Source organism: Lampetra planeri, chromosome 1 (genome assembly GCF_965212315.1).
Source record: "Lampetra planeri chromosome 1, kcLamPlan1.2.h2, whole genome shotgun sequence".
NCBI classification, from domain to species: domain Eukaryota; kingdom Metazoa; phylum Chordata; class Hyperoartia; order Petromyzontiformes; family Petromyzontidae; genus Lampetra; species Lampetra planeri.
Window position 1 is genome coordinate 20685594 of NC_136107.1, and position 27556 is coordinate 20713149.

At 48.8% G+C, this 27556-nt stretch overlaps 1 protein-coding gene across 1 annotated transcript in view; it reads left to right on the top strand.

The window, feature by feature from the left end:
* Nucleotides 1-27556, top strand: part of MYO1D (myosin ID) — a 143889-nt gene that overhangs the window by 47828 nt on the left and 68505 nt on the right. The window contains exons 5-14 of the mRNA XM_078596413.1: nt 2288-2341; nt 3453-3548; nt 6327-6446; nt 7794-7997; nt 10526-10671; nt 16069-16183; nt 17816-17986; nt 21989-22059; nt 23795-23869; nt 26495-26627. Of these exons, the coding sequence (XP_078452539.1) occupies nt 2288-2341; nt 3453-3548; nt 6327-6446; nt 7794-7997; nt 10526-10671; nt 16069-16183; nt 17816-17986; nt 21989-22059; nt 23795-23869; nt 26495-26627 (1185 nt within the window). The remainder of the gene's footprint in view (nt 1-2287; nt 2342-3452; nt 3549-6326; nt 6447-7793; nt 7998-10525; nt 10672-16068; nt 16184-17815; nt 17987-21988; nt 22060-23794; nt 23870-26494; nt 26628-27556) is intronic.

Sequence of the window (27556 nt, forward strand, 5' to 3'; positions counted from 1 at the left end):
CTTTAGTGCTGCCGAAGGGACAGCAGGGTGTTGCCTGTACAGTATGCCTGTGTCTGTCGCTTAAATATACACGGGCAGGTGAGCTACATACATCAGTGTTCTTGTAGTTAGAGGTCATACCGAGGCAACGCCACCTCTGTTTAAGTAAATAACAAGTGACCTTCACTGTTTACCCCGCTCCGTCTCGTGCCAGGGAACTTTTAAATCCTTGACACTAAGCGCCGTTTTTATTGCGTACTGTCACTGCAGTCGCAAGGGGACCAGAGTTATGGGCTTTAAGGTCAGACATTGCCATTGCTGCACCGCTCAATCGACTCGTGGTTCTCCAACTCGTAGTTCTTGTCGTTAAAAGCATTAAAATGTTTTTTTTCCCCGGCTCCCGACCGTTTTTTGTTTTCTTAAAAAGAAATACTCAGCCTAACAGCGTAGCAGCAAAAGCCACCATTTGGCACAAGGTGCGCAATTATCTAATGCAGTTTTGTAGGCACTACACGCCAGCCGCTGTGGGAGGTTGAGCAATCTTGTGGTTGATGATGCAACCGTAAACCCCAAACTGAATGCCATATATAGCTGTGTTGCCATGGAGGTCTGCAGTTTATATTTTATTTAAAATGTTTAGAGCTTGGTTTTCGCTGCGTTTTCGCGAGGTGTTTGCCAAGGTGGTGTGTTCTGAGTTTTGTTGACACACACACACACAGCATGTGTACAAGCAGACCGTTTCCAGCAGGCGGGGGGAGGGGATCAGAGGCAAAGTTCAGAAACTGTTGCAATTTTAGGATCACCACGCTGTGCGCAATATATTGTAATTCTTTATTGAAAATACGGGCTGAGTGTGTAGCGTAAGATTTACGTGGTCGTGTTGAGAAATGTTCAATGTGCGTGAGATGGATTGAGAAGTGCATCTGCTCTCCCTTACCATGGAGACGCATGGCTCCTGACTGTTGCCACTCCTTGTATTTGACAAGTTGATTCAGGTTATATTTTGGGCCACTGATAAGTGGCAACGTCTGTGTGGTTTGAAAGATCATCGCATAGTCCTGACGACCCCCAAAGACAAAGATCCCCTGTTTAGCTTGACAGACTAATGTGGCAATTGCCGCTATTATTTAGAGAACCCTTCATCAATCCGCTGCTGGATAAAGGCCTCCTCCATAACTTTTCGGTTGTAGGGGATGTTTGACCATACTTCACCATGCTGGTCAGCGTGGCTGGGTGAAGGGTGGAGGGCACCCAGGACAGGTATGGATATCAGCCGTGGCCAGCAGTCACACTCAGACTTCCGAAGTTCAAAGCCCAGAGTGAGACTCATCGCTGTTAGCGAGGGCCCATTAAGGCCGGCACGGCACACCAGAGGGCGGTGTTAGCGAGCACCTATTAAGGCCGGCACACATATGTAGCCAGCCTGTGTTGTTGGCGGCGTTGGCAACTTCGTACATGGGGCTCCTTTGTTAATTCTCACCTGCCAAAAAAAATAAAATCCGGACCTAGTAAATTCCAGCAACAACGCAACCTTAAGCCTCAGGAACTCGTTACACAGTTGCGTGCTTGTGTCTGCCAAACGACACGTGCAGTGGCTGTATCCAGAAGCACCCAGTCTGCACATGAATGGGAGGGGGGGGGCTATGTTACACGTGGTTAGAGAAGCCCGTGCATCGTGAAAGTGGGGGGCAAGACGTGGGGGGGGGGGGGGAGACTGTAACTGGAGATGGAGCTGAAATGTACAAGTGAAACGTTGTGTTCATGCATCGATGGATGTCGATCCTCGAGTTTGCAACGTTGATTGTGTTTTTTTGCCAGTTTGTGTGTTTGTGTTTAATAATTTCACATTGCCTCTGTAGCCACGTGGGTTCCGCCTGTTAGTCCATGAGCCCAGATCAGTTATTTAATTCGTCGGTACCACCCGAGGTGGTATAAGATTCGTGGTGACAATTATTTTACGTGGACAGCAACAGTGAATTGCGCGATGACTATTTGAAATGAGTGGGTTATCAACAGTTAACTGGTAGTAGCCGTGTGAATAAATTGGTACCACTAACTTTAAGTAGTACAAATCTTTTTGCCCTGGCCCATGGGACATCATTCAGCACAATGTTCACACAATAATTGATTCCCTATCGAATTACGACAGTGAATTCAACACCCGGGGTTGGCAGGCTGGGAGGTTGTCAGGTTGGTGTGGTGGTGGGGGGGGCTGGTGATTAGTGGAGCTATTGACCCGGTCTGCTGTTGTTGTTGGTGTGACCTCATGCTCGTGTGTCGTGTCATCGCCTCCTCATTGTGTTTCTAGTCCCGGGTGATCTTCCAGCAGTCGGGGGAGCGCAACTTCCACTCCTTTTACCAGGTATTGCTTGACGTGATGGCCTACTCTCAGTGTTTCTGTTGCGCGTCGTCGCTTTAAGATGTTCTCTGTTCACATTTAGTTTGTTGCGGTTGCACCCGACTCAAGAGCCGCATGGCTCACGGGGCTTATACCTAATCAATGAAACTTGAAAGAAAAAAAACTTAAATAATAACTACACATTCTAGTCGCCCCCTCTGCAAGCTTGTTTTTGTTCTCACCTTTTAATATATTCGCATATAACAGACGTCACTCCACTGATGAGTCTGTGGGAGTTGAAACTGGGTCCAGAGTTGTGGCCTGCTTTTTAAGCAAATGCTGCTGCAAAGCACTTGTCCAGCAAGGGACGTGCACTCAGGCTCGTGGACTAAAATTTTAATTCTAGATTTGAAGCTTTCGTGACTGCAAGGATTCATATTCTTAGGTTTTGTCGGTAAAGTAATTTTTTTATTTAATTTTATTTTTATTTTACTTTTATTAATTTTAAAATTTAAATGTACACGGCCGCAAGTTGGGGGCACAGCGGCTCGACGAAGAAGATGACGGTCCCCCTTTCGCCGTCGTCGCAACGTCTCGATTATCATCAAGACAGAGGCCTGGGGTTCGCCAAATCACAGGCGGTTTCATAGTCTCCACCTCGTTTGCGTTCCAAACGTTAAGTTCCTATGCCATGAGGCGGACCTCATTTACGTCTTGTTTATTCTATTACGTGTTATTCCACTTGCACATTGAACGCCTACATTCCCCGGAGTTATCCCCTTTCCTGAATTAAAAACAACAACCACAACCGAACACATTTGGCAATGGTGCTGAACCGAAGAAGAAAAACCACTCATAACGATAGATGTTTTGGGAATTCCCACGAAAGAGGGCCCATTGCCTGAAAACGTCCCCCGTTATTTGCAAACTCCTTGTTTGTGTGTTTGCGTGTTCTTCGCGAATGCGCGTTGAGGATTTAGCCGCTTCGTGCTTTGCGAATCTGCATGAGCACGCTCCCGACGTTTTTAACGTCGAATTTGCAGAACGGGCAATTTCTGTGGCGGGTTTGACCGAGGCGCGCGTAGCCGCTGACTGTGGATTTGTGTTTTGGGTCTCTGCTGGTTGAGTGGCGCAGATGTTGCAGGGAGGTCAGGACCAGCTGCTCAAGTCGATGCGCTTACAGAGAGACATCTCACGATACGAATACCTCCGCCAAGGCAACACGGGCAAGGTATGGTGAGATGTTAACGACCTCACCTGGTATACAGTAGTTCATGGGTTCGATCCGGACCCCTGGCGCCTGTATATTTGGAGTTTGCATGTCTCTCTCCCCGTGGTCGCGTGAAGTTGTTATGTAAAAGTGTTGCCTCCCAGTCCAGAGTGTGTGCCTGCGTGTTGAACACTACATATGCACAGCCTTGCTTGCCAATTCACTGCTAGATGAGTACCTCCCTATGACGTGGGGGTTATTCCACAATAGTTGACCGCACCATTCAGTGATCGTTGATGGAGGCGGTGAGCATCGATGCGGAAGCATCGCAGTAAGAAGATAGATTTTGTTGCGCTGCCCTCTGCTGCCCACCACGTAGCACCACTGGCCCTATGGCGACCTAATTGTAGAGGGTGGCCGCCCATCCAAGCACTCTCCAGGCTCAGGCATGCTTAGCCTCCGAGATTTGACGAGATCAATCGCATTCCAGGTGATTTGGTCAAATGGCATTTGCACAACTGCTCACAGGGCTGGGCAAGCGTTGGGAATGTGTCAGCGAGTGAGATTCACCCGATGGCACCACTAGGGACCGATATAGAGGCGGCAAATGGTAAGGCACCGGGACCGTGTTACCAAGGGGCTGGTGATGTCGTTTGGGTTACGTTTGTGTGCGTGAGTCGTGCACGTACAGCTGTGCGCGTGCAGCTGTGCGCGTGCAGCTGTGCGTGTGCATGTGCAGCTGTGTTTGTGCGGTTGGCTCGGCCTAAAGGGCATCGGTGACGGTCATCGGTTTCTGGGCTTGAAATGCGTGAGATGCGCGCGTTGTTGGCGTGTTGGCTTGTTTTTATTGCTTGGGGGCTGATAGCGCGTACCACGTGTTCAATGCTTGTAACGTGTGGTGTGTAGCCTCGGCCCATTGGAAAGGGTGCAATGACCTGGGCAGGCGACGCTGCAGTCGGAACGCTCTGCTCGCGATCGGAAAGTTACCGGATCAAATCCTGGTTGCGGGGAGATTCGCTCAGTCCATCATCCCAACGGGGTTGATACATTGACTACCACTCGGTGACAACTCCTGCAATGGATATTTTACTGTGGTGCCCCCCTCACCCACCCCCGTCCAGTTTGTGTGCTGAAGGTCAGGCACTCCGCGACAGTGTTGTTATTTTTAAGTATCCAACGTGTGTATGCTCAATTTCTTTTGCACCATACGTAGCTAACCGTTGCTAATCGGAGGTGGAAGGACAACAAACTAGACACACACTACACTGATGTTTTTTTAAAGCAGTTGTCCTCTAATGTAATTCGCTTTGTTCCTCTCTGGCTCGGATTCTGCCACCCGGTTCCTTCTTTATTACCTTCGTGCTCTTCACGCGCGGCACCTTGGGACACTGTGAGAGGCGTCCTAAGTAATCACAAATTATTATTACGACCATGGTTATGATACATTACATCAACTCCGCTGACTCAGGGACCACCTATGAAGTGCCACCCCAAATAGAATTTTTTAACAACTTCACTTATGAATATACGTTTTAGAATCACTGGTTATCTATTTTTTTTTTGCAGTCTCCTTTCTCAACCGTGAAGCCCCACGTAGAGCTGAATGGGGCCATGCAGCACAAATGTAATTTCTGCGCTGTCTGCCAGCCCGTGAGGGTGTCCTGGTTGCCCTCTGCTGCGCCAAACTTTTAATACCCAAAACCATTAGTCACCGGTTTCACATTTTTTTAGGAACTATTTTTCTTATAATCGGAGTAAGTTGAAACCGTGAGGCGAAAAATAGGCACTTGTGGGCTCATAGGGCATTGAGAAGGAATGCAAGGGTGGTGGTGGCAGCGGTGGCAGCATTGGTTGCGTACGTGGCCTGTAATCCAGCGCTGTCGAGGCGTACGAGGTTTGCTGAATCACCGCACTTAATGTTACAAAGCTCATTTCCTGTAGGCGTTCAGGAGGTGCCATACACTGGCTTCTCAGGAGAAAGTGTGGATTAATATCTGTATGGGATAGAGCGTTGCCTCCTCACACGTATTGGTTTTCTCTGTTTGTATAAATGTAGGAAATTATTTGCTGCAAACATCTTCATATATATAGAGGACTGCAGAGCTTTGGCAATTGTTTGTGCCGGCTTACCGCCTGGCTGCTTTCCAATCTTCTCTGCGGTACCGCAGTGATTGTGAGATGTAATTTGCATGAATGAGACCATAAAAAACTACGCACTCATAATTATTATGAGTGGCTTCCTGGCCCAAAGAGACGGCGGCAGTTACTACATTTACTTATTATAATTCACTGCTACATTTCCACGCGATAAGCCACTCTGTTGAGCTATCCTTTGTGGCCAGGTCGCTTCTAAAAACGAACTATGGAGCTCAGTGGGCCCTACCTGGTAAAATAAAAAAAGTTAAAATCAAATGCACGGTGGTCTCCTATCCAAGCACTATCCAGCTCAACCCCCTGATGAGATTTGGCGCATTTGCTAGGGATTGGCGCATCCCCAAGGGCTTGATTGTATGTGTGCTGTGTACACATATTTAAAATGTCTTGCATTTCAGATGATTAACAATGCAAAACAATTACCCAATACGGATTTAAAATGCATGTACATGCAACCTCATCTCCGATGCTGTACACTGCACCTGAGATCTTACAGCCTGGGAGAAAGATTTTCACAATAATTTGTTTTTATACGTGTGCGTAATTTGAGCACGGGACGCATAGTTGATTACCGTGAAATACCTGGGTGGAAAATTACTGCGCTAGTCGGTGAACGTTGCGTCGGTGTCTCGCTTCCTTCGACAGGAGCCCGGAATAAATGACAGCGGGGAGTTTAAGAACGTGGCGGAAGCGATGAAGGTGATCGGGTTCCAGGCGGACGAGGTGCAGACCGTTTACCGCATCCTCGCCTGCATCCTGCATCTGGTGAGAGAAGGCCGCCCGGCAGCGCCTCCCAGGGTTTCAATTTCCTCACTCGTCAGTGTATACCGAGTCGCTGGTGTCGACTGGAGGAGGCGGTAAGCGATTGGTAGTGGCCACAGCCTCAGTAGTGAGAGGCGTACAGGATGTGCTGTGCCGGGTGTGGAAAATTAGTCCGGGTGACAGACCCGGGTGAAATGATGCCCTGCGGGTACCTCGCTTGCTGAGGTGGCAAGGAGCCCCTCACCTGCTATGCAGGAGGCCATGGGTTCGATCCCGGTCCCCGACGGTGCCTGTTGTATATTTGGAGTCCGCGTGTTCTCTCGCTCCCTGTGAGCACGTGGGTTTTTTCTCCGGGGTCCTCCAGTATTGCCCTCTACATTTACATTACGCGGCTGCTACTATGAATGCCCACGTGCGATGGATGATATAAGCCACTTCGATGGGCTATCATGTGTGGCCAGGTTGCCTCTGAATAAGCCCTAATAGCTCGGTGGGCTTTCACTGATATATATAATAGTTTAAATAGTCGTTGGACAGGCTGACCACTTTCACAAAATACAGAGTTGATGGAACTGGATGCATTATGCACTCATAAAAGAAAGAAAAGGGGCTGGTGTATTCCGGTGGCTATGCTAGTGTCGACCGCTGACACGCTGGCTTTGAATTTGAGTGGGCTCGTGCTATGAAGCCAGGTTCTCGAACGTCACGAGTATCCACGCAGCAATGTGTTCACGCGTGCATTCAAATGAATTTGCACGCTCACAATGCATGCATCGTATTGTGCTTGCGATAACTGCGTGAGATTCATCTTCTTGGTTCTTTCGGTAAAGTCACGTAGAATGGAAATAATAAAATAATCAAAATTAAACATTATAAAATTATTCTCACGACGTTTCGGCCACAACGCAAGCAGCCGTCCTCAGGTGAAGAACAGGTCTGTCGATAAGACAGACCTATTTTATTATGTTTTATTTGTATTATTTTATTATTTCCATTCTACGTGACTTTACCGAAAGAACCAAGAAGATGAATCCCTACAGTCACGAAAGCTTTACATCGAAATTTGCGTGAGATTCGTATATACATTGTGCGGAATGGGTTCCTGTGACCCCTGAAGCGGATATCACGAAGCTACCTCTTAGATCCTTTTACGTGACCTCTGATCTAGCTGGATTTTATCCAAATCGCGTAGAAAAGCAAGTTCTAAAGCGATGAATTACGCGTGGAGCCGTGAGACTATCAACTAGCAAGCCTTGCAACTCTGGTTAATCACACGTGAACACTCTGACCTCACAGCCACACGGTCGCCTCGACGTTTCGGTTACCCCCCACACCCCCCACACACCGCAGGGAGACATCAAGTTTGGGTTCGAGGAGGAGGCGGTGGTGATCACGGACGACCGGATCGTGGCGGTGCTCGGCGAGCTGCTGTCGACCAGCGCCGAGGCGGTGGAGAAGGCGCTTCTGTACCGCACCGTCTCCACCAACAGGGAAGTCATCGACAAGGGGCACTCCGTGCAGGAGGCCGGCTACGGGCGAGACGCCCTCGCCAAGGTAGCCCTGGCGCTGACATCCCCACCACCGCTGTCAGCACCACCAGCATCAGCACCACCAGCACCACTATCACCACTGTCAACATCACCACCACCACTGTGAACACCACCACCACTGTGAACACCACCACCACTGTGAACACCGCCACCACTGTCAATACCACCACCACCACCACAACTGTCAACACCACCACCATTATCGACACCACCACCACTACTGCCAGCACCACCACTGTCAACACCACCACCACAACTGTCAGCACCGCCACCACCATTGCCACTGTCAGCACCACCACCACTACTGCCAGCACCACCACCACCACCACTGTCAGCATCACTACCACGACTGTCAGCACCACCACTGTCAGCATCACCACCACCACCACCACTATCAACACCACCACCACCACCACCACTGTCGGCATCACCACCACCACCACTATCAACTCCACCACCACCACCAATGTCGGCATCACCACCACCACCACCACCACCACCACAGCACCACCGCTGCCAGCACCAGCACAACCACCACTGCTTTGTCCACGGAAGGGTTATTGCAGTAGAAAATGGAGCACACTTGGAATCCTGTGGCTGGCTTAATCTGTTAATGTATCAGCCTGCTGTGATCATCTTTTATTGAATGCAATTAAAGTGTGCCCTCCTCTCTTCGTCTTACGCCCGCTGGGTGTGATTCACCCTTGTGCCAGGACGTCTCACAACAACACGCGGTGTCCCACCCCAACACATGGTGTCCCACCCCAACACGTGGTGTCCCACCCCAACACATGGTGTCCCACCCCAACACGTGGTGTCCCACCCCAACACGTGGTGTCCCAGCTCCAGTGTCCCACCATCCGGTGTCCCAGTGCGTGGTGTCCCAGCTGTAGGTACTCAACGACGCTGAAGACTACTTTTTTGTGTGCGCTTGGCAGCAGCCGTTGACACAAATATCCATTGCTGCACATTTAAAACTAAACTATGAACATTTTTTTATTTTACCAGGTAAGTCCCACTGAGCTGTACCGCTCTTTTTCAGAAGCGACCTGGCCATCACAAATGAGATAGCAGCGAAATAGTCGAAACGCGTGACGTTGATTCTAAATGTGGAGGAAAAACCGGAGGATCCGGAGAAAAATTCACTCCACCACGGGGAAAGAGACACGCAAACACCAAATATACAGGTGTCAGGGTCAGGATCAAACCCACGGCCTCCTGCATACCAAGCAAGCCAGATAACATCTCCTAGCTACCGCAGCGCCAATTTATTCGGTAGCCAATCACATGCATCCCCTCGCGAGTGCACACCCCCCCCCCCCTGCCTAGCTTGCGCCGGCATTGCTATTACCTCGGGGCAAATTCCGCTTGCGACCGGTCAGCATTTTGCTTTCTGTTTGTACAGAGCGTACACTTGGCAAACGCTGACCCTCCGTCAGCCGCCATGATCAAACGGTGGGGGACCCCGCGGATAATAGGAAGCGCATGTCAGTAGCTATAGTTGGCTATCTATGTATGATGGAACATAATCAAAATAAAACCAACCCATCGTAACCGCTGCACAGTTTCCTGCGTACGTGCACCGCGGCTGACTGAGCCCCATGCGTGGGGAATTTGCATATGCGAGGAGAGTCCTGCATTGGGTCGGGTGTCCGTGGGTAACTCACGGTTCACCCGTGGGTCACCCAAGGGTAACCTCGGGTCACCCACGGCTTACCCGTGAAACGAGTTGGAACCGAGTAGCTTGTTACAGATTCCCGTTGGGGTGAGGATCAGATGTGGCGCGGTGAACGTGACGCGAACAGCAAGCTGTCAACACGGCGTGATTCCAACTCGCCGTGCGGGTACCCGACCCCTCGCAGGAATATCCACACGAGCAGGCAGCCCGCCGGAAGTCCAGCCTGGCCTTTGGCAGGCCCAGAAATCGCTCTGGCTATACACAGCGGAGTGGCCCTTCTGGTATAAACGAGCATGGATCTCCTCAGGGAGAGCTGATGTTTGTTCCCGCAAGCGGACGCTCGCTCGAGTTCGGTGCCGCGTTACTCTCGACGGCGCGTTGGAAAGTACGCCATCTGAAAATCAAGGGATGTAGACTAATACGCACAATTGTGGTCCAATTGTACATACGGGAGAACCAGTGTTTAAAAATATTGGAACAAATATTGAGGGCAACGTATTCACTGGCACGGGTACCCACACTGGTCAGAAATTCCAACGCAGATGTCTATCTAGAATGCCTCTTGAGTGAAAACTACCGGCACAAACGGCCATTAGCCACAAGTGTGCACCAAACATGGCCATAAACTCCCCTCTCTGCAGGATATGAATCATGCCCATTGTGTTTGAGTATTTATATATATATAAGCTGTAAGGACACCCGTTTGCTAATCTTATCAGGCATTGCTTGGCAGTTATCAGCTGTGCGTGATTGATAAGCCTCGATCGTGTGTTGGAGTTGTGACGAGCCGGCCCCGAGTTTGACGAGCGCCATTGTGCGCGCGTGGTGCGTGGTGCATGCGTGCGTCCGTGCAGGCAATCTACGAGCGTCTCTTCTGCTGGATCGTGAGCAAAATCAACTCGGTCATCGAGGTGAAGGACTACGACCCCCGCGTGCACGGCAAGAACACCGTCATCGGCGTGCTCGACATCTACGGCTTCGAGATCTTCGACAACAACAGGTGCCCGCTCTTGTTGGAGTCATCTCGTTCGTCAGGCTGTCCCATCATTGGGGGGGGGGGGGGGTGACAGAGACAGCGTTGATTAATCCCCCCCCCATTCCCAAATGAGCAAACGAGTGGCCAAGAACCGTGGTCGCCAATTGCAGGTGTAACGATTGTGTCCATTAAAGATGGGTTGTTTCGCTCGCTTGACATGCAGGAACTGATTGGTTCATTTTTAAAGCCTCACCTCTTCTCCGTTGTCCATTCTCTTCCTCTTTCCCACCCCCCGCCCCTCCACTTTTCCCCTCCCCTCCCCTATCCTTTCCTAAGCCCTACTCACCACTCCATGCCCCAGCCATCTAAATCATTATTATTTTTATATCCACCGTTTTTTTATTATTATGTTCAACGCCTTGATCAAAGGCACTCTGTACAGAAAAAATAAGACAAAATATGTACCTGTGACCAAATCGCCCAGAAGGCACCCGATCTCACCAGATCTCATAAGCTAAGCAGGGTTGAGCCTGGATAGCGCTTGGGAAGTCTTCTTGCACGACCGGTCGCGAAGGGCTGCATGGTGGACAGCAGACGTGCAGGCAGTGCAGAAAAATCTAGTTGTTGTCCTGTACTTTCGATGGTGCCACATCTTTGCCGACCGCCTTTCAGGAAACTGACCAGCGCTGTGAAGTACGGTCAAATAACTTGATTGACCTAGACGGCATAAAGGAGGCCCTCATCCAGTCGTGGATTGACCCAAAAAAATATTGCAATTCATACACGGTGCGTGCTGTATGAAACGTAGTTGGTTAGTCCGCTTGAGGCACTGCTCTGTATCACGTTGCCAGTAAACTATTTGATTCCTGAGTGGAATCGCAAACTCTTAATTGTCACAACTCAAATATCAAATCGTGACAGGTGCGATTCTGCACCTGGTATAATTGTCATTATACCCGTCCCTTGGTGTAGACCAATCAGTTTCAAGGACAATGCATATATTATCATAGTGTGTTTTTGTTTGCATTTCGACTGCAAGTATTGTGGTTAATGCAGACATGAATCCTTGTAAAACGGTTTCAGTTTTGTTGCCAGAAAAAAAAGGGGGAAAACCCTATTATTAACTGACAATCTAGTTAGGGCTAAGTCCAAACATGTCTGGTATTGTAAAATGATGCTTAGCAATTTCCCAAATGTCTTTGATGTATATTATCAATCGTTTTTGCTAATTGGACTTGTTATTTTTCAATATCCACTTTTTATTATGTTCTAAATGGATTCCACAATAGATGTAAAACGTCAAATAATTATTTGCCAACTGTCATTATTGTATTTTATACTGGTACAATAAAATCTGGTTTAACATGCATTGCCCAATCAATCGAGCACAGCAATACACTCACTCAAACAATATGCTTTTTTATTAGAAAAAAAAACATTACAATTTTGCCAGAATTCCTGAAACAAATGGCCGTCAAATATCCTGACTGGAGAACGACTTCTGAGAACTACCAACAGTTGAGCGATCGCTGATCTCAAGGTGTGACTTGGGGCATAAGTTGTCGACACTTCCTGTAAATATGAAGGCCCAAGAAAGATCACGAACGAGGGCCTCATAGGTAAGATAAGCAGACATTTTAAAACCGATGCTGGATCTAATGGGAAGCCAGTGCAGTGATTTTAAGAGCCGGGGGGTCAAGTGTTGTGAACGACGCACGCGAACGAGCACCCTGGCGACAACATTTTTAACCGATTCACAAATCACGAAGGCCAACAGATAAAGTTTTCGATTCATCTGAGAAACAAACAAAAGCGTGAACTGACATTTCAGCGTAATTATCTAGACGGAGTGCTTCTCAATTTGGCAATAACCCTCAATCGTCATCGTCATCATGATGATCATCATGATCATCGTCATCAAGATGATCAATGATGATGGGGGAAGACGAACTGTAAATGTTGTGGATTTACTCTCCAACACACCGGTGGGCTGAAGTAGTAACTAATTGGCGTTTTGGTTACGTGACAAATCCCTCACTAATTGGCTGTGTCAGGTGGTGGAGGGTTACGACACATTTATACGAACGCGATCTGACCCAAAAACCTTTATTATGAATTTTGACTTAAAGCTTTCGTGACTGCAGGAATTCATATTCCTGGTTCTTTAGGTAAAGTCACGGAGATAGAAAAAAACTTAAATGAAATAATAAATAAATATTAAAAGCAAAAAACCCACGACGTTTCGATCACAACACAAGCAGTCTTCATCAGGCCTGATGAAGACCGTCGTGGTTTTTTTTGCTTTTATTATTTTTTACATTTATTTATAATTTTAATTTTATTTTATTTTCATTTGCTATCTACGTGACTTTACCGAAAGAACCAAGAATACTTTATTATGAACTGTGATTGTTCGGGCCCATTGTCACGCATGCTCTATAGACCTACAAAATGGCTCAGTAGCGACACCTACAGACACCTCGTGCACTGCCCGCGTGACTGCGGGAGGGCAAGGTGGGGGGGGGGGCATATTCTTAGGTTTTTTCGGTAAAGTCACGTAGATAAAAAATTAAAATTAATAAAAAGTAAAATAAAAATAAAATAAAAATCACGACGTTTCGGAGGCAACACAAGCTTCCGTCTTCAGGTGGAACCGTCACAGCACGATAGCTGTATCAAGTGAGAGAAATTCCAAGAAAACAGTCCTTGTATATAAACTGGTTGAGGGTGGGAGGAGTCAAGGTGGGCCCTGAATATTATTTTTGTGAGGTTCGGTGCGGCTGAAGCACGCTGTTAGGAATGAGCCTTTGTTGTGTAAACCAGGTGCTCTGATCTGCCAGCTTGCACTGCACATTTTGCCGGATACCCACGAGGGAAAAATTAATGGACCTTGTTACATTTCCGCCCTCTCACCACCCCCGTCGCAATTTTCCACCCAACACAAATGTAGGCCTGTTCCCCAGGGCTGCGGCCCTGGGCAGCGTGGCTAGCCAGAGGTGCGTTGCCCCCCCCCCCCTACCGCCACCACCTTCTAATAATAAACGTGGCCGAGTTTCTGGCCTCAATTTACAGGTACTTGCCTAAATTTACAGGTACCTCTGCCCAGAATAACGCTGTTGCCCTACTACTGTATATGAGGGCCTGATCTCCACCCGCCGATGATTATGAACGGGAGCCTGCAGGCCGTTTCGACAATTATCCTTCTCTCCTGCGCAGCAAGCTGTAACCGACTGGCCACTCGCTCGCTCGCTCTACCTCATGACATCGGGTTTATCCTTCAAGGGAGCCAGTCTGTTGTAAGTCTGTACATGAAGCTGAGGTTTTTTTTGCCATTTCAAGGAGATCCCATGGAACAGTGGTGGATAGAATTATATATTTAGCGTGTGTATGTGGCGGCATGCCGAGCACATTTGTGCCTGTTATAGAATTTCACCTTGTAAAGTCTTTTAACTGTCAATTCCTGCTGCAGAACCGGGCGGCCGTGTGACTTGAACCGTTAACCCTTTGTATAAACCGGCCTTGACACTGGGTGCTTTAAACCCTTGGCTTTTTAGAGCTACAGTAGCTGTTCATTTACGAAAACAAAATCCATTCCTTGCCTGTTGCAACCAGTGTTTAAACTAAAATAAATATGCTGAAATATTATATACTGGCACAGGTTTGCAGATCGCACGTTCGAAAACTATTAAACAATTTTTATTTTTACCTAGTAAGACCCACTCAGCTATGTAGCTGATAAATTGTAGCTCAACGAAGTGGCTTATCATGTGTACATTTATAGCGGTCAAATACTCTTAATACGTTATGTTTCAAAATGTTGATGGGAAAAACAAAGGACCCGGAGAAAAATCCACACAACCACTGGGAGAACACGAAAAGTCCAAATACACAGGTGATAGGGTCGAGATCGAACCCACGACCTCCTGCGTACCAGGCAATAGATTTAACATCTCGCCACCGCGGCACCCCCAATGATGAAACATGGCCACTGAGTCGGCAAAATGTGCTGAGAGTGGTGCAGCTTTGCAATCGCTGGCTCGCACCACCGCTGACAGAAGACACCCCACTATAAAGAGCTCTTGAGAGGGCCCCTCTAGAAAGTGTTTTTGGCCAGACGTCTTAGAAGAGGTGGGAGTCCCCGCACTTTACCCCACCACGTAATTCCATCTTTATTTATCCTGGAGAAATCCGACGAGCTGTGAAGCTCTTTTTTACATACATCCAGGAGGGGGTGGGTGGGGGGCGTGAGACAGTTATAACGACAAAAAGTACAGAAAACGACGATCGGAGTGCAAAGTGTAGGAAAGGAAAGCATAAGTACACTAATTGCCAAGATTGGGGAAGGCAGCAAAACAACAGCAAGAACAGCCCCAGACCACACCAAGACAACACAACACTGTCCCTCAGTAAAATTGCACTTTAACATTGATCTGCCGATTCACTAACTGCGGTGTATCCACTTATAATGCTCGGTGTACGTACGTATGTATGTTGAACTTCTCTCGCACCGTACGTAGCCAACCGTGGTAATCCGAGGTGCGGGGAAAGGACAACAAACTAGACACAAACTGCAGTTTTAAAGAAATTAGTTTTCATTCTCGATTTAAAAGTGCATAGCTCCAGCGGCCTCCTAATATCGGAAGGAAGAGCGTTCCAGACGGCCGCAGAAACGCATTTGAAAGCGTACAATGCAGTACCGTCTTTGTTCGATGGTTCGCCAGAAGCCGCTGCGATATTTGCACACAGCGTTGTAATACGGTTTTTTTTGCTGGAAGATTTGCTGGTTTATCCAGGATGTTTCTGTTGCGCGTCATCGCTTTAAGATGTTCTCTGTTCATATGTTGTTTGTTGCGGTTGCACCCGACTCAAGAGCCTCATGGCTCACAGGGCCATACCTAATAAATGAAACTTGAAATTGATGACCGGAGTTTGCATGATGGTTTATGCTCGTTGACAAGTTCAGCAAAGTATCATCTAACTACTGCTAGCTCTATGTATATATGTTGAACTTCTTTCACATCGTTACGAGCCAACCGTGCTACTCAAAGCTGCCGGAGGCCAAGGACAACAAACCAAACACACAAAACGCACTTCTAAAGAAACGAGTTTTCAATCTACATTATTTAAAAGTGCATCGCTCCAATGGCTTCCTAATATCGCAAGTTGGCCAGACGAGGGTGGTATTTAAAGAACCTGCCCCATCATTGCAACTGCCCCGCCGGGGGTACGTCTCAGCGTGCTCGCCGTTGGGCTGTGGTGGCACCTTGGGAGTCACCGCAGGGGGACGTGGAGGGGGATTGTTGACCGTTAAGCCGCGTCGTCACGGCTTTTGCGCGTCGGCTAGCGATGGCTCCGTTCTCTGAGAGCGCCCCGCTTTTGTGGCCATGTCTCACACCCCCTTCCCCCTCACCCCCCTCGTAGCTTTGAGCAGTTCTGCATCAACTACTGCAACGAGAAGCTGCAGCAGCTGTTCATCGAGCTGGTGCTGAAGCAGGAGCAGGAGGAGTACCGCAACGAGGGCATCACCTGGCACGACGTGAGTCCGCACACACGTGTGCGCACACAAAGACAAGGATCCCCCGAATAGCCTTAACAGACTGTTGGGGCAAGTGCTGTTAGTGAGCACCTTTGAAAGCCAGCACGGCTCACGAGGGGGTGGGTGTCTCCCCAGTGTCGATGTTTACACATCACACCAGGTACTTAGTCGACCTACGGGAGGCCCAGGACTGATTCAGATAATCGTCACTGGTGTTGGCCGTGAGCAGGAATTTTTTTCGGGTAACCAGGATGGAAGCACAGCGTGCTAACCATTGCACTACCGCTCCCCACAGAGTCACATGATGCACTGCGGTGGTGAGATGTTAACTATCTCGCCTGGTATACAGGAGGGTGTGGGTTGTGGGTTCGATGCTTGTATATTTGGAGTCTACATGTTATCCCCTGCCCTGTGGTTGCGTGTATTTTTCTCCGGGTCCTCCGATTTTCCCCTCCACATTTAGAGACATGCGTTTAGAGTATTTGGCTGCAATACATTTTACATGATAAGCCACTGTGTTGAGCTATCATTTGTGGCCAGGTCGTTTTTGAAAAAAAAATATAGCTGCTGGTAAAATGTAAATAGTTTAAATTAATTTAATACACATAAAAACACATACTCACACAGTCACACACCCACAGCATGAGCACTCCCACACACACACACGTGCACAAAATGCACGCTCCCACTCACGTACCCACTAAAGCAAAACTAATTGGTTCTCCACCTACGTTTTTTTGTGAGATGTGAATGACAAATCCTCCAATATATTGGGTTCTAAGTATTCCTTCACCTTACTTGCAAGTGACATTACATGCAAAGAGTCAATCAAGCTTTGTAGAAATACCACTTACATCAGCTACACCGTCGGCCACAGACGTCAAATACACCTGAAGCTTGCATTGTTAAGGACTTGAGGGATTTTCAAGAGTGTAAAAAAAACCCGCTGTAAATCTCAACAAGCGAAGTATTGAGTGTGATGTGTGGCAAAGGGAGCCGAGAGAAAGCCAAATTGGTCCCACTGAAGATTTTTTCGGAAACTTTTATTGTCGATGAGCACATTTCTTGTGTTTTTTTTTCTACCTGCCACTTGTATTTTCACGGAAGGCCCGATCATTTATCTACGTTGCCCTGGTGTTTGCAAGTGCACGTCATCCTCAATCAGGATTTTCGAATTAAACTCAGCTTAATGAATCAAAATACAACATTAAAATGAAACTTGTGGGCTCAGGGTGCTGACCCTCGACCTATGCGTTTGGTTTTCTTGGCGTCAATACAAAAAAAAAAATCTTCATCGTCGGTCATGGTCAATCCACTGCTGGATGAAGGTCACTCCATACTCTCCGCCGCCGCGTCGCAAGATGACGCAGTGCAATATCAATGATCCGCTCAGTACCAGCACACAAACCAATGTCACTGCTCAATCGCCTCGGTGGACTTCCTCCCCGGACGGGTTCCATTCCCTTGGCTGCCACTCCCTTATTACTCTTGACCATCAGATGGAGCCAGCGCATCGTGTTGCCGTCGCCGCCGCCGCTACCGTTGCGTAACAAAACTGCAGCGCCCTCTGACCTTTCGCTCCCTGGGGGGTGGGCTGGGGGGGCCCCCGTGTGTCGCCGTCTCGCCGAGCAGATCGACTACTTTAACAACAAGGTGATCTGTGACCTGGTGGAGCAGCAGCACAAGGGCATCATCTCCATCCTGGACGAGGCCTGCATGAACGTGGGACGCGTCACAGACACCATGTTCCTGGACACCATGGACACCAAGCTGGGCCGCCACGACCACTACACTAGTCGCAAGGTGGGGCTCTCGCCCCTCCCCCCCACCCATTTCCCCCCACCCACTTACCCCCACCCACGTGCACTCCTTTCCATTCCCATTGGGAGAGGACAGAACAGAGTAATGATAATTGTAATTTTGCACTTTCCTCGCCCGGGAAGATCTCACCGAGTCTCAGCAGGGCTGTTATATTCAGGTCGCCCTATACGGGGGGGGGGGGCGGGGGGGGGATGATTGGCCAATTGACGATTGCTAAAGAGATCCGGAGACTGCCCGAGCCTCCTTGAGATGTCTTCATACAACTGGCTGCCTTCCGCTGTCAAATACAGAAAGGGATGCGCACGTCAAAATGTGTATGTATTGCACGCATGCACGTTGAACATCTGTCGCACCGTACGTAGCGAACCGTGCTAATCGGAGGTGCGGGTGAAGGAAAACAAACTAAACACAAAAAGCAGTTCTAAAGAAATGAGTTTTCAGTTTTGATATAAAAATGTACAACTCCAGCGGCTTACCAATATCGGAAGGAAAGAGCCTTCCAGACCGCCACAGGAGCGCATCTGAGAGCGCGCGATGCGGTGACCGTCTTTGTTCAATGGCTAGCCAAAATCCGCTGCGAGGATGACCGGAGTTCGCTTGATGGTTTATGCTCCTTGACATTGACTAAAGCGTCACCACGAAGTGTATAACCCTGAGTACTTTGGTCAGGGATTTGCCAGGTGTAGAAGCCACGTGGCCGCTGCACGGTGGCTCGGAGATGGCAGCACGGCATTTGAGCCCGTCGGCAAATACGATCAGCTCGGTTGGCTACGTACGTCATGAAAGAATTTCAACGTACATACATACAAACACTACATGAATTGCTTGGGTCTGTCTTGATTGAATCTGGACCGAGTTTGAGGGTTATCTTCTGTAAGTCTTCTCCGGGTACTCTGGTTTCCTCCTACATGGAAAACGCTTATTAACGGGATTTGTTGCACATCCCACTGTAGGACCTTCCTGAATAATAGTATTGAGAGAGACTCAGTGTGGCTTGCTGGGTATTAAATGGCATTATTATTATTCGTCGTATTATTTCGACCCTATATACCCTTACTTGACTTGCGATGACATTGGCAGTAAATACTCTCCTATTTCCGTGACCCACGTCTCCCTTGAGGAGGAGGCTTCTTCGTCTCGGTGAGTTCTCACGTGGTTTAAGTTAAGCAACTCACATTCGCTCTGCCTTATGTCCCCTTTGTGTTTCTACTGATCTTGTTAATAGTACAATCTCCCCCCAGCAATGGCCGGCCGATGTAAAAAAAATGTGCCTATTAAGTTCGGCGCATTCGCCGGCTTAACGTCAAAATCGATTCTCGCGCCGCACACGACGGCTGCAACAGTAAACCAAGTCGGCGAGAGATTCGCGAGATCGTAAAAGTTGATCCAAGGCCAGGACTCCCACTGCAAAATGACGCTCAGCTTTGGCACTCACCTTCACGCACGCTAGAGGTTGGTCGGTACTCATCAATCATTGTCCAAAATTATTTGATGCATTCCAAATTACCCCCAACCTGCACATGGCCCGTGAAGAGTAATGCCACCTTTGCGGTTTGTGAAACAGGGACAATGTCATGGGGCAGTGGTGGCTTTGCACGCCTGTAAAATCCAGCACTGGTGGGGTGTGAGGGTTGGTGGTTCACACAAATAGTTATGAAACTTATTTATTAATTTTAATTTTTTACCTACGTGACTTTACCAGAAAAACCTAAGAATATGAATCCTTGCAGTCACGAAAGCTTCAAATCTAGAAGTTATGAAACTCCCTTTCTCCGTGGACGTCGAGGTGCCATAACTCTGGCTCACCTGGAAAACGCGGTCCAGCAAGTGTGGACCCCACCCATTATAAATCTATGGGATAGAGTGTTGCCCCCTCGCACGTGCTTGGGTTTTTTTCTGGGTGCTCCAGTGGGTAGATAAGACCTTGATATATAGAGGACTTCAGAGCTTGGGGGGGGGGGGGGAATTTGGTGCCGGTTCACTGCGTAGCAACCTTTCCCACTTGACTGTGGTTCCTTGCGCCTCAAAGTTGTTCTCTCTCTTACTGTGCGCGTTACACGTTGAAATTATTATCATTATTATTATTATTAATATCTCACAATATTACAAGAGGGGAGAACTATGTGAACGTGTGTTGCCTTGAGTCGTGCGTTATCACGCAACTGACAAAAACTGGGACTTTTAGCATCCCGGCAAGACTCGGGTAGATTTTCTAGGACAGCAGCTACTTCGGCAAGAGGGACGATGTATGTTGGTATGTTGAACTTCTTTCGCACCGGACGTAGCCAACCGTGCTAATCGGAGGTGCGGGAAAAGCAGGACAGCTGGTTAACTCTGTGCTCGTGACTGGAGTTGTGTGTTGTTTTTTTTTAGCAGAGCCAGCTATGCTTTGGAAGGCCGCTGGGGGTTTTGCCGACTGCGTATTCCGCAGGCGATCCACGAGCTCCAATTAGCACCCAAAGATGCTGCCGCAGCTGCCCCCTCCTTTTCTTAAAATGTCTAAAATTGGCACAGTTCCGACCGCATTGTTTTGTCCCACCCCCCCCCCCCCCAAATAAATAGCAGCACAGTCACTCATCCACCAAGCAGACGTGGTAATTGTCTAATTGTGCCCCTTCGAAGGAAATTTATGTCCTGGCGTCGAAGTTGTGGCGTCTAAGTGGTCGCGATTATAATTCATTGTGCAGTGATGCGCGGCATTGCTTGTGGACACGTTGGTGCCCTCAAGGGTGGCGATTGCAATGTTCACGCATTTCTGGGAGAAAACGATCAAATCGTGCGAGCTGCAGAATAACAATAAAACACGTCGTGCTGGGGGAGTTACGAGTTGGAATTGGTGCTTTAATTGATGACAGGCTCAGTAACCGTTTGTGGACACTTGGACAATTTACAAACGCTGTTAGGCATGGTAATTTCGGCACCGGCCATTACCGTCATGCAGTTGACCGAACTGGTCATTGCTTTGGCTATAGCAACTTTGCTCATGACCAATCCACCTGGAATATGCCTGACATCATCAGACCTCTGAATATAAGCAGGGTTGAGCCCGGCTCATATTTGGATGGGTGTCCACCATGCACAAACAGGTTGTAACAGGCAATTGGTCACCCCCATTGTTGTACTGTGGTCTACGCTCCCACGTTTAATCTCTGCTAGTCGTCACCACCCTACACTGACCAGAGTGGTGAAGCGTGGTCACATAACCTCCTCCCGCACGATGTAGGGAGGCCCTCATCCAGCAGTGGGTTGACAAAATGGGTCGTGCGTGTGCATGTGTGTGTGTGCGCGCACGGCTTCAAGTGAGAAAAGTAGGTCGTCTATGAGCAACGGTGCAGTAATCCAGGGTGCTCATCAGTTCCCGGAGGGAAAGAGATTGTCCGTGGAAGTGAATCACCGAGTGATGAATCAGTGTCAACTACCAAAGAGGCTGCTGCAGAAATCGAAATTTTTTGTATTTTCCCACCACGTGATCGTTAACGCACAAAGGGTACGCGAAAAGGGGGGGGGGGTGCTGCTTTTGTTGCCCGTCACTCGAGAAGCCCTCTCTGTCCAGGGATGCATTTTACTGGTCGCTGGCAGGCTGGAATAGGTGGCACGTGACGAGTAGCCGCAGCCATAGCAAGAGGTATGGAAGATGTGGTATGCTGGATGAGGATACATTTTCTGGAGGATGTTTTTTTCATTTACCAGGTAAGCACCACTGAGCTTTCTAGCTCTTTTTCAGAAGCTGCCTGGCCACAAATGAAAGTGCAACGAAGTGGCTTATCACAGCCAAATACTCCAAACGCATTTGTTTCTAAATGTGGAGGGAAAATCGGAGGACAAAAATCCACAAGGCCCCAGGGATAATGTGCAAACTCCAAATATACTGCAGGCGGCAGTGTCGGGATCGAACCCACGACCTCCTGTACACCAGTCGAGGTTGTTGACATCTCGTCACCAGGGCGCCTCCTTTTAATCCCTGCCTCTGCCCATGTTCCACAGTTCGCAGCGAAGGACAAGACAATGGACTTTGGCCGCCATTTCCGCATCCGCCACTACGCGGGTGACGTCACGTGAGTCTCCCCATTGGCTCCTTCCAAGGCCCTTTCTGTCGACCTGAACATTCTCCACTAAATTCCGCTGTCATAATCTCGACTCTTAACAAACTGCACTTTGTGCCGCGACGGTCCTGTTGTGCTTTATTTAAGACTTCAGCATTGTCTCAGAGTACAGTTTGTTCTCGTATAACACGTGCGGTTTTCATAATGCAAATTGGATATAACGCAATCAGTGTATTAGTGAACGCATATTTTTACAACGCAGATGCGAATTGGCAATAACGCGATTGAGGTGAGCGGAACTACGTCGCGCGAGTCGGGAATAAGCGGCCGTGCGGCTGCCTCGGTGTAGCATCACACAAGGCGGGATGCTGCTGGATGCTGCTGGATGCTTCTGCGCTTTACCCTATATTAAATATTATTTATTATAACGCGATCTTTCCGTACCACGGTGTTCTTCAGCAACGCACCTACTACCGTAGCATTATAGGAGAGAACAACAGACTGTTTTCATTTCCCTGCTGGACATTCCTAAAGGGGCTACTATTTCTTCTTACCTCTCTGGGGATCACTTTATTTTCTCAGAATATCCTTCTCTTTCCTGAAGGCCTACCACCACCGCACCACCTAAAAACTCCACACATACCTCCCTTCCACCAGGCCCTGTCATGCAGTGGCAATGAAAAGATGATTGACCCCGAATTATTGGGGTGGGGGTCACAGTTCTTCGTAAGGTGACGACGGAGCATCTCCCCGGGCTTGATTTCGAGGGATGGTTGCGACATTCTTGAAGAGGCGAGAGCAGTCGATCACATACATTTTTTATCGACGATACATTTTTGCTGATTCAACCGTGAATCCACGAATCTTCCGCGCGGGAAGCGGCAGCCATATTCCTGAACCCAGTGTGGTCAAAATGTTTTAACGCCTCTCATTGCCGCAGTGGCATACGAATCGCAGCACGGTCGATTCTTACGCGTGCAAGCGTGTGCGAAGATTACCAGCGGAAGAATCTATTTCAACGAATGAATCGGTGGTGTAAATTATTAATAATAATTAATCTCATTGTGGAGATTTTAAATGGCAAAATAGATCAGCAGACTCTGCTGACGAGACACCGTATGAAATGGTGCGCTCCCAGAAGGCCACTGGGCTGATGGGATATTATAAGAAATGAATCAGCGCATCGTTACACTCCTGCCGCGCTTAACTTGGTAAATCCAAAGACGCATTCGTGCTCACGTTATCTCCTCCACCCCCACCCCCACTGTTATTAAAGCACTATGCAGCTCCACGCTCAAGGATTTCCACGTGTCAGGGACGCTATCTCTCGCGGAGTGGCGTGTGCTTTCCAAATCTCTCTCTCCGTCCGCCTGGCTGCACTCACCAACGCCACCCTTGCGAAGTCTCCAACGCGCTCATAAAATGTCAATTTTTACGCCTGCCACCGCCGGTTTACGCAGTTCTGCAACGAGGAGGGTTGTCGCTAGGTCAGCGACGGAAGGGAAAACGACCAAATACATGCTGCGTCGTGCCGTAGAAACGATTCTGCGTACTATAGAGCGCCGTATGTATCCAACTCGCTGGGGTTATTGAGGCACAGGCGGATATTGTGAATGTGGGATTTTGTGAACACCACTAGAAAGTGACGGAAACACCGCGCTCAAGCACTCGCAGCGGGCGCGCGCGGTTCATCGGCTCAGGGTGGATATGTGACGGTCACACTTATCCTCGCACTTCTCTGTGACAGGTATTCCGTGGATGGGTTCATCGACAAAAACAAAGACACGCTCTTCCAGGACTTCAAGCGCCTCATGTACAACAGGTAACGGCGCGCGCATGGTGGGGGAGTCGCGGCGCTTTCCGTCGACCGTCTCCGTGCTCCCGGGGAAGGGCTCCCACAGACGGCGGCCGGGCATCCACTCTGTCATCGAGACGAGGCCGCTTTCGTTTTACCGCGGAAACCGAGATGCGGCTTTTTCAACATCGGATATACGTGACGCGGCCGAGCAGCTCAGCCCGCAAGGGGGGGGGGGGGGAGGGTACGGCTCGCGGTCCTCTCGTGTAATCACCACGGTGGCCTTCGTGTGCCGTACGTGTGAGTGTTTGTGTATGTTGAACTTCTTAAGCACCGTACGTAGCCAAGCGTGCTAATCGGAGGTACGGGCGTAAGGACGACAAACTGAAGACAAAAACCAGTTGTATAAAGAAATGAGTTTTCAGTCCAGATGATTTAAAAGTGCATCTCCCCAAGTGGCTTCCTCATATTGGAAGGAAGAGCGTTCCAGGTGGCCACAGAAGCGCATCTGCGAGCACGCGATGCGGCGATCGTCTTTGTCCGATGGTTAGCTAGAAGCCGCTGCGATGATGACCGGAGTTCCCTTCCCGTGGTGATTCATGCTCCTTGACGAGATCGGCAAGGTATTGTGTGGTTCATTCATGGCGAGTACTGGTATGCCCGTGTCATTTATGGGGATTGTTTAACCATATTTTACCACGGCGGTCAGTGCGGATTGGTTATATGGAGGAGGGGCTGGGAGCCCCGGAGCTACTGAAGTTAGCCGTGACAATGAACCGAACCCAGATGGCCGGGTTAAGAGCGTTGTTCATGAATCGGGTGTCGTCGTGTTAATGCATGGCCGTGCATTACTGTGACGCTCGGGGGCACTGGTGTGCCCTCGTACCAACAGACTTAGCTACTGCACTGTAGAGCTCCACTGCAAGTTGTTTTTGGTCTCTCCACTAAAATGCATACACACACAGACTCATATATATTAAACTAGCATTACTACCCAGCTTCGCCCGAGACTTGGATTATTGTCTTGGATTAGTACACGAGGGTGGGGGGGGGGATGCGTGACGTCAGCAGGCACACTGCGTGACGTCAGCAGGCACACTGCGTGACGCTGCCGCATGCGGGTGACATCACAGATGTTCTGCAGTTCTCGTTCCTGAAGAAGCTCCCAGCGCACGATGTCCGAAACGTCGGACATCGTGCGGGAGAGTCGAGCAGCATGACGCAAGAACACGTCGGGGAGCTGTGCCGCTCAACCGCGAAAAAAAACCCACGCGGTGGTAGGAAGCTCAGCGTTGTTTTGGGGAAAAAAACAAGAGCACCAGCTACGTAATGATCGAGTTAAAGATTGAAAGGAGAAGGAGAGAAAGAGTTTGTGGGGAATGGCGAAGTGTGGGAGCGAGGGAAGGGAGGCGAGCCCTGCGTGCATTGTGAGAGACGGGGGCTGGTGTTTGCATATTTTATAGGGCGAGCATTGGCAGGGCTCGTAATCGGGTAAAGCAATGGTTAAACATTAACGCAAATTTCCTCCTGCCATGGATTGTGGTGGCGCTATAAATATAGCCATGATTATGATTTGCTCACATTGTTTTAATTGAGTTGCTCCATGTTTTTCTCGATAATGCGGAGAAGCTTAAAGGGGGTTTTGTTCCCCATCTCATGATACGCATTGATGTTTCACTTCCAAACTGCTTGCACACATGGCACTGCGCATTTGTGTAATCTTAAAAAAATGCCCTGGATTTAACCAGGAAAGCCTCAGGTAGCCTAAAGACAAATTTTCTGCAGCCTCCTGCATTGGGCAGTTTAAAACATCCCATTAACGAGTGTTTGGCACATTTGAGAAACCCGGAGTACCCATAGTTTACCCCCCCCCCCCCCCCACATACGAAGAGGAGTAACCCTCAAAACTCCGCACAGATGGATTCAAGAAACCATTGATCTCCTGGCCACCTTGCAGCGCAGTGGGTTTAGAAGTTTCAGATATGCATGCGTCATTCACCAACCCTCCTGAATCTACCAACTCAGATACGATTTGATGACCGGTTGTCCGTATCATGGGTTGAGCGGTGGCTGCGGTGGTTTGCGTACGGCGTTGTGAACCCGGCGACCCGAGGCCATGGCTAACATCCCTGCACTGCTCTTAGGGCCCCCTCCTCCGAAAACCCGAATTGACGTTCCCAGTAATACACGGACAAGTGCCATGATTCAGCGGAGTGCGGGGAGGCATTTAGCCAGTAATCTGACAGCGCTCTGTGTAATTTAATGATTTGCGTCATTGGGAGAACATAAGTAACAAAATGTCCATTTTATGAATCTGTCTCTCCACGTGAAAATATAAGTGTTATTCCACACAACCCATCGGCCCTTCTCGGAGTACGTAATTCCAGCAGTAATTGGTTCAATCCAAGTAAATCAATCAGCAATGCTGAAATGATGCACTCCCAGAAGGCCGTGGGGCTTATGTGTTACGTTAAAAATTCCTCTTATTATTTGACACATTTATGGAGCCGTCCTGTCTGCTTATCTACACTACACGTAATGTGTACGGGACCATGTGGCGTGTTTGGTGTTCGTGTGGGTGAGCGGCGTGGGTGAGCGGCGTGGGTGAGTGGCGTGGGTGAGCGGCATGGGTGAACTGCTGTGTCGCTGCAGCACCAACCACGTGCTGAAGGAGATGTGGCCCGAGGGGAAGCTCAGCATCACGGAGGTGACCAAACGCCCGCTGACCGCCGCCACTCTCTTCAAGAACTCCATGATCGCCCTGGTGGAGAAGCTCGCCAGCAAGGTGGGCACTGCGTGGCTGACAAACGTCATCCGGGCCCGGCTCGCCTCAGTGGCTCCTAGAGCAGCGAGGTCGGGGGTCGGCAACCTACGGCTCCGGAGTCGCATGCGGCTCACTAAGGACTGCTTCGTCGCGTTATTTATGAAGGACCACCACCGTCTCGTATTTACCACAGAGTTCATTGCGAATTCGAAAAAAATGGCTCTTGTTATGTTTGTTGATGAGCCCAGAGCTAGGGGGTTTTGTTGCTGCTGTGTCGCCCTGCACAGTGGTCTTTCTCCTCGTTTTCGTACGGTGGGAAGTTGGTCCGACACGTTCGTATGTTCATGTCGAGTTTGGCGAGTTAGCCAGTGGACAGATGTTCAGGAGTAGCCTGGCGAACATCTGTATTGCTGCCAGTGAGTGATCGAAGCGGGCAGTGCCACTCTCTATAGTTTGAGATTGGCAACCACAGTCCAAGGCCATAATTATAATATATATTGGGGTGGGAGGACATCCCCCCCAATAATCAAATATGCTCAAAATGTCCCCCCCAATATATTGCTATAAAAATATTTAAAAAAATAATAATTGTGATGCTATGTTAATAAAACTAAAAATTTGCTAAACCTTGGCCACAAAATCTGGATTTGTCTTCATATAACAATGCATAGATTTCTGTTTATATGATTGTGGTTATAGTTGTACTTTATGAATCCCTAATCTCTGCCATTACATACAATGGAACAAGAAAAAGTAAAAAAAGAAAAAACAGCAATGTAATACAATACACTATTAGACATTATTGTAAAAAAAAAGTCCATCCCATGTGGTAGTGAATGTTTTAATATTTTAGGCAGAAATTTTGGCAGGAAATGAGTTTCAAATTTATATTTTTTTCTGGGGGGGACCCCAGAACCCCTGGAAGATTTAGTCCCCACCAATGTTGATTC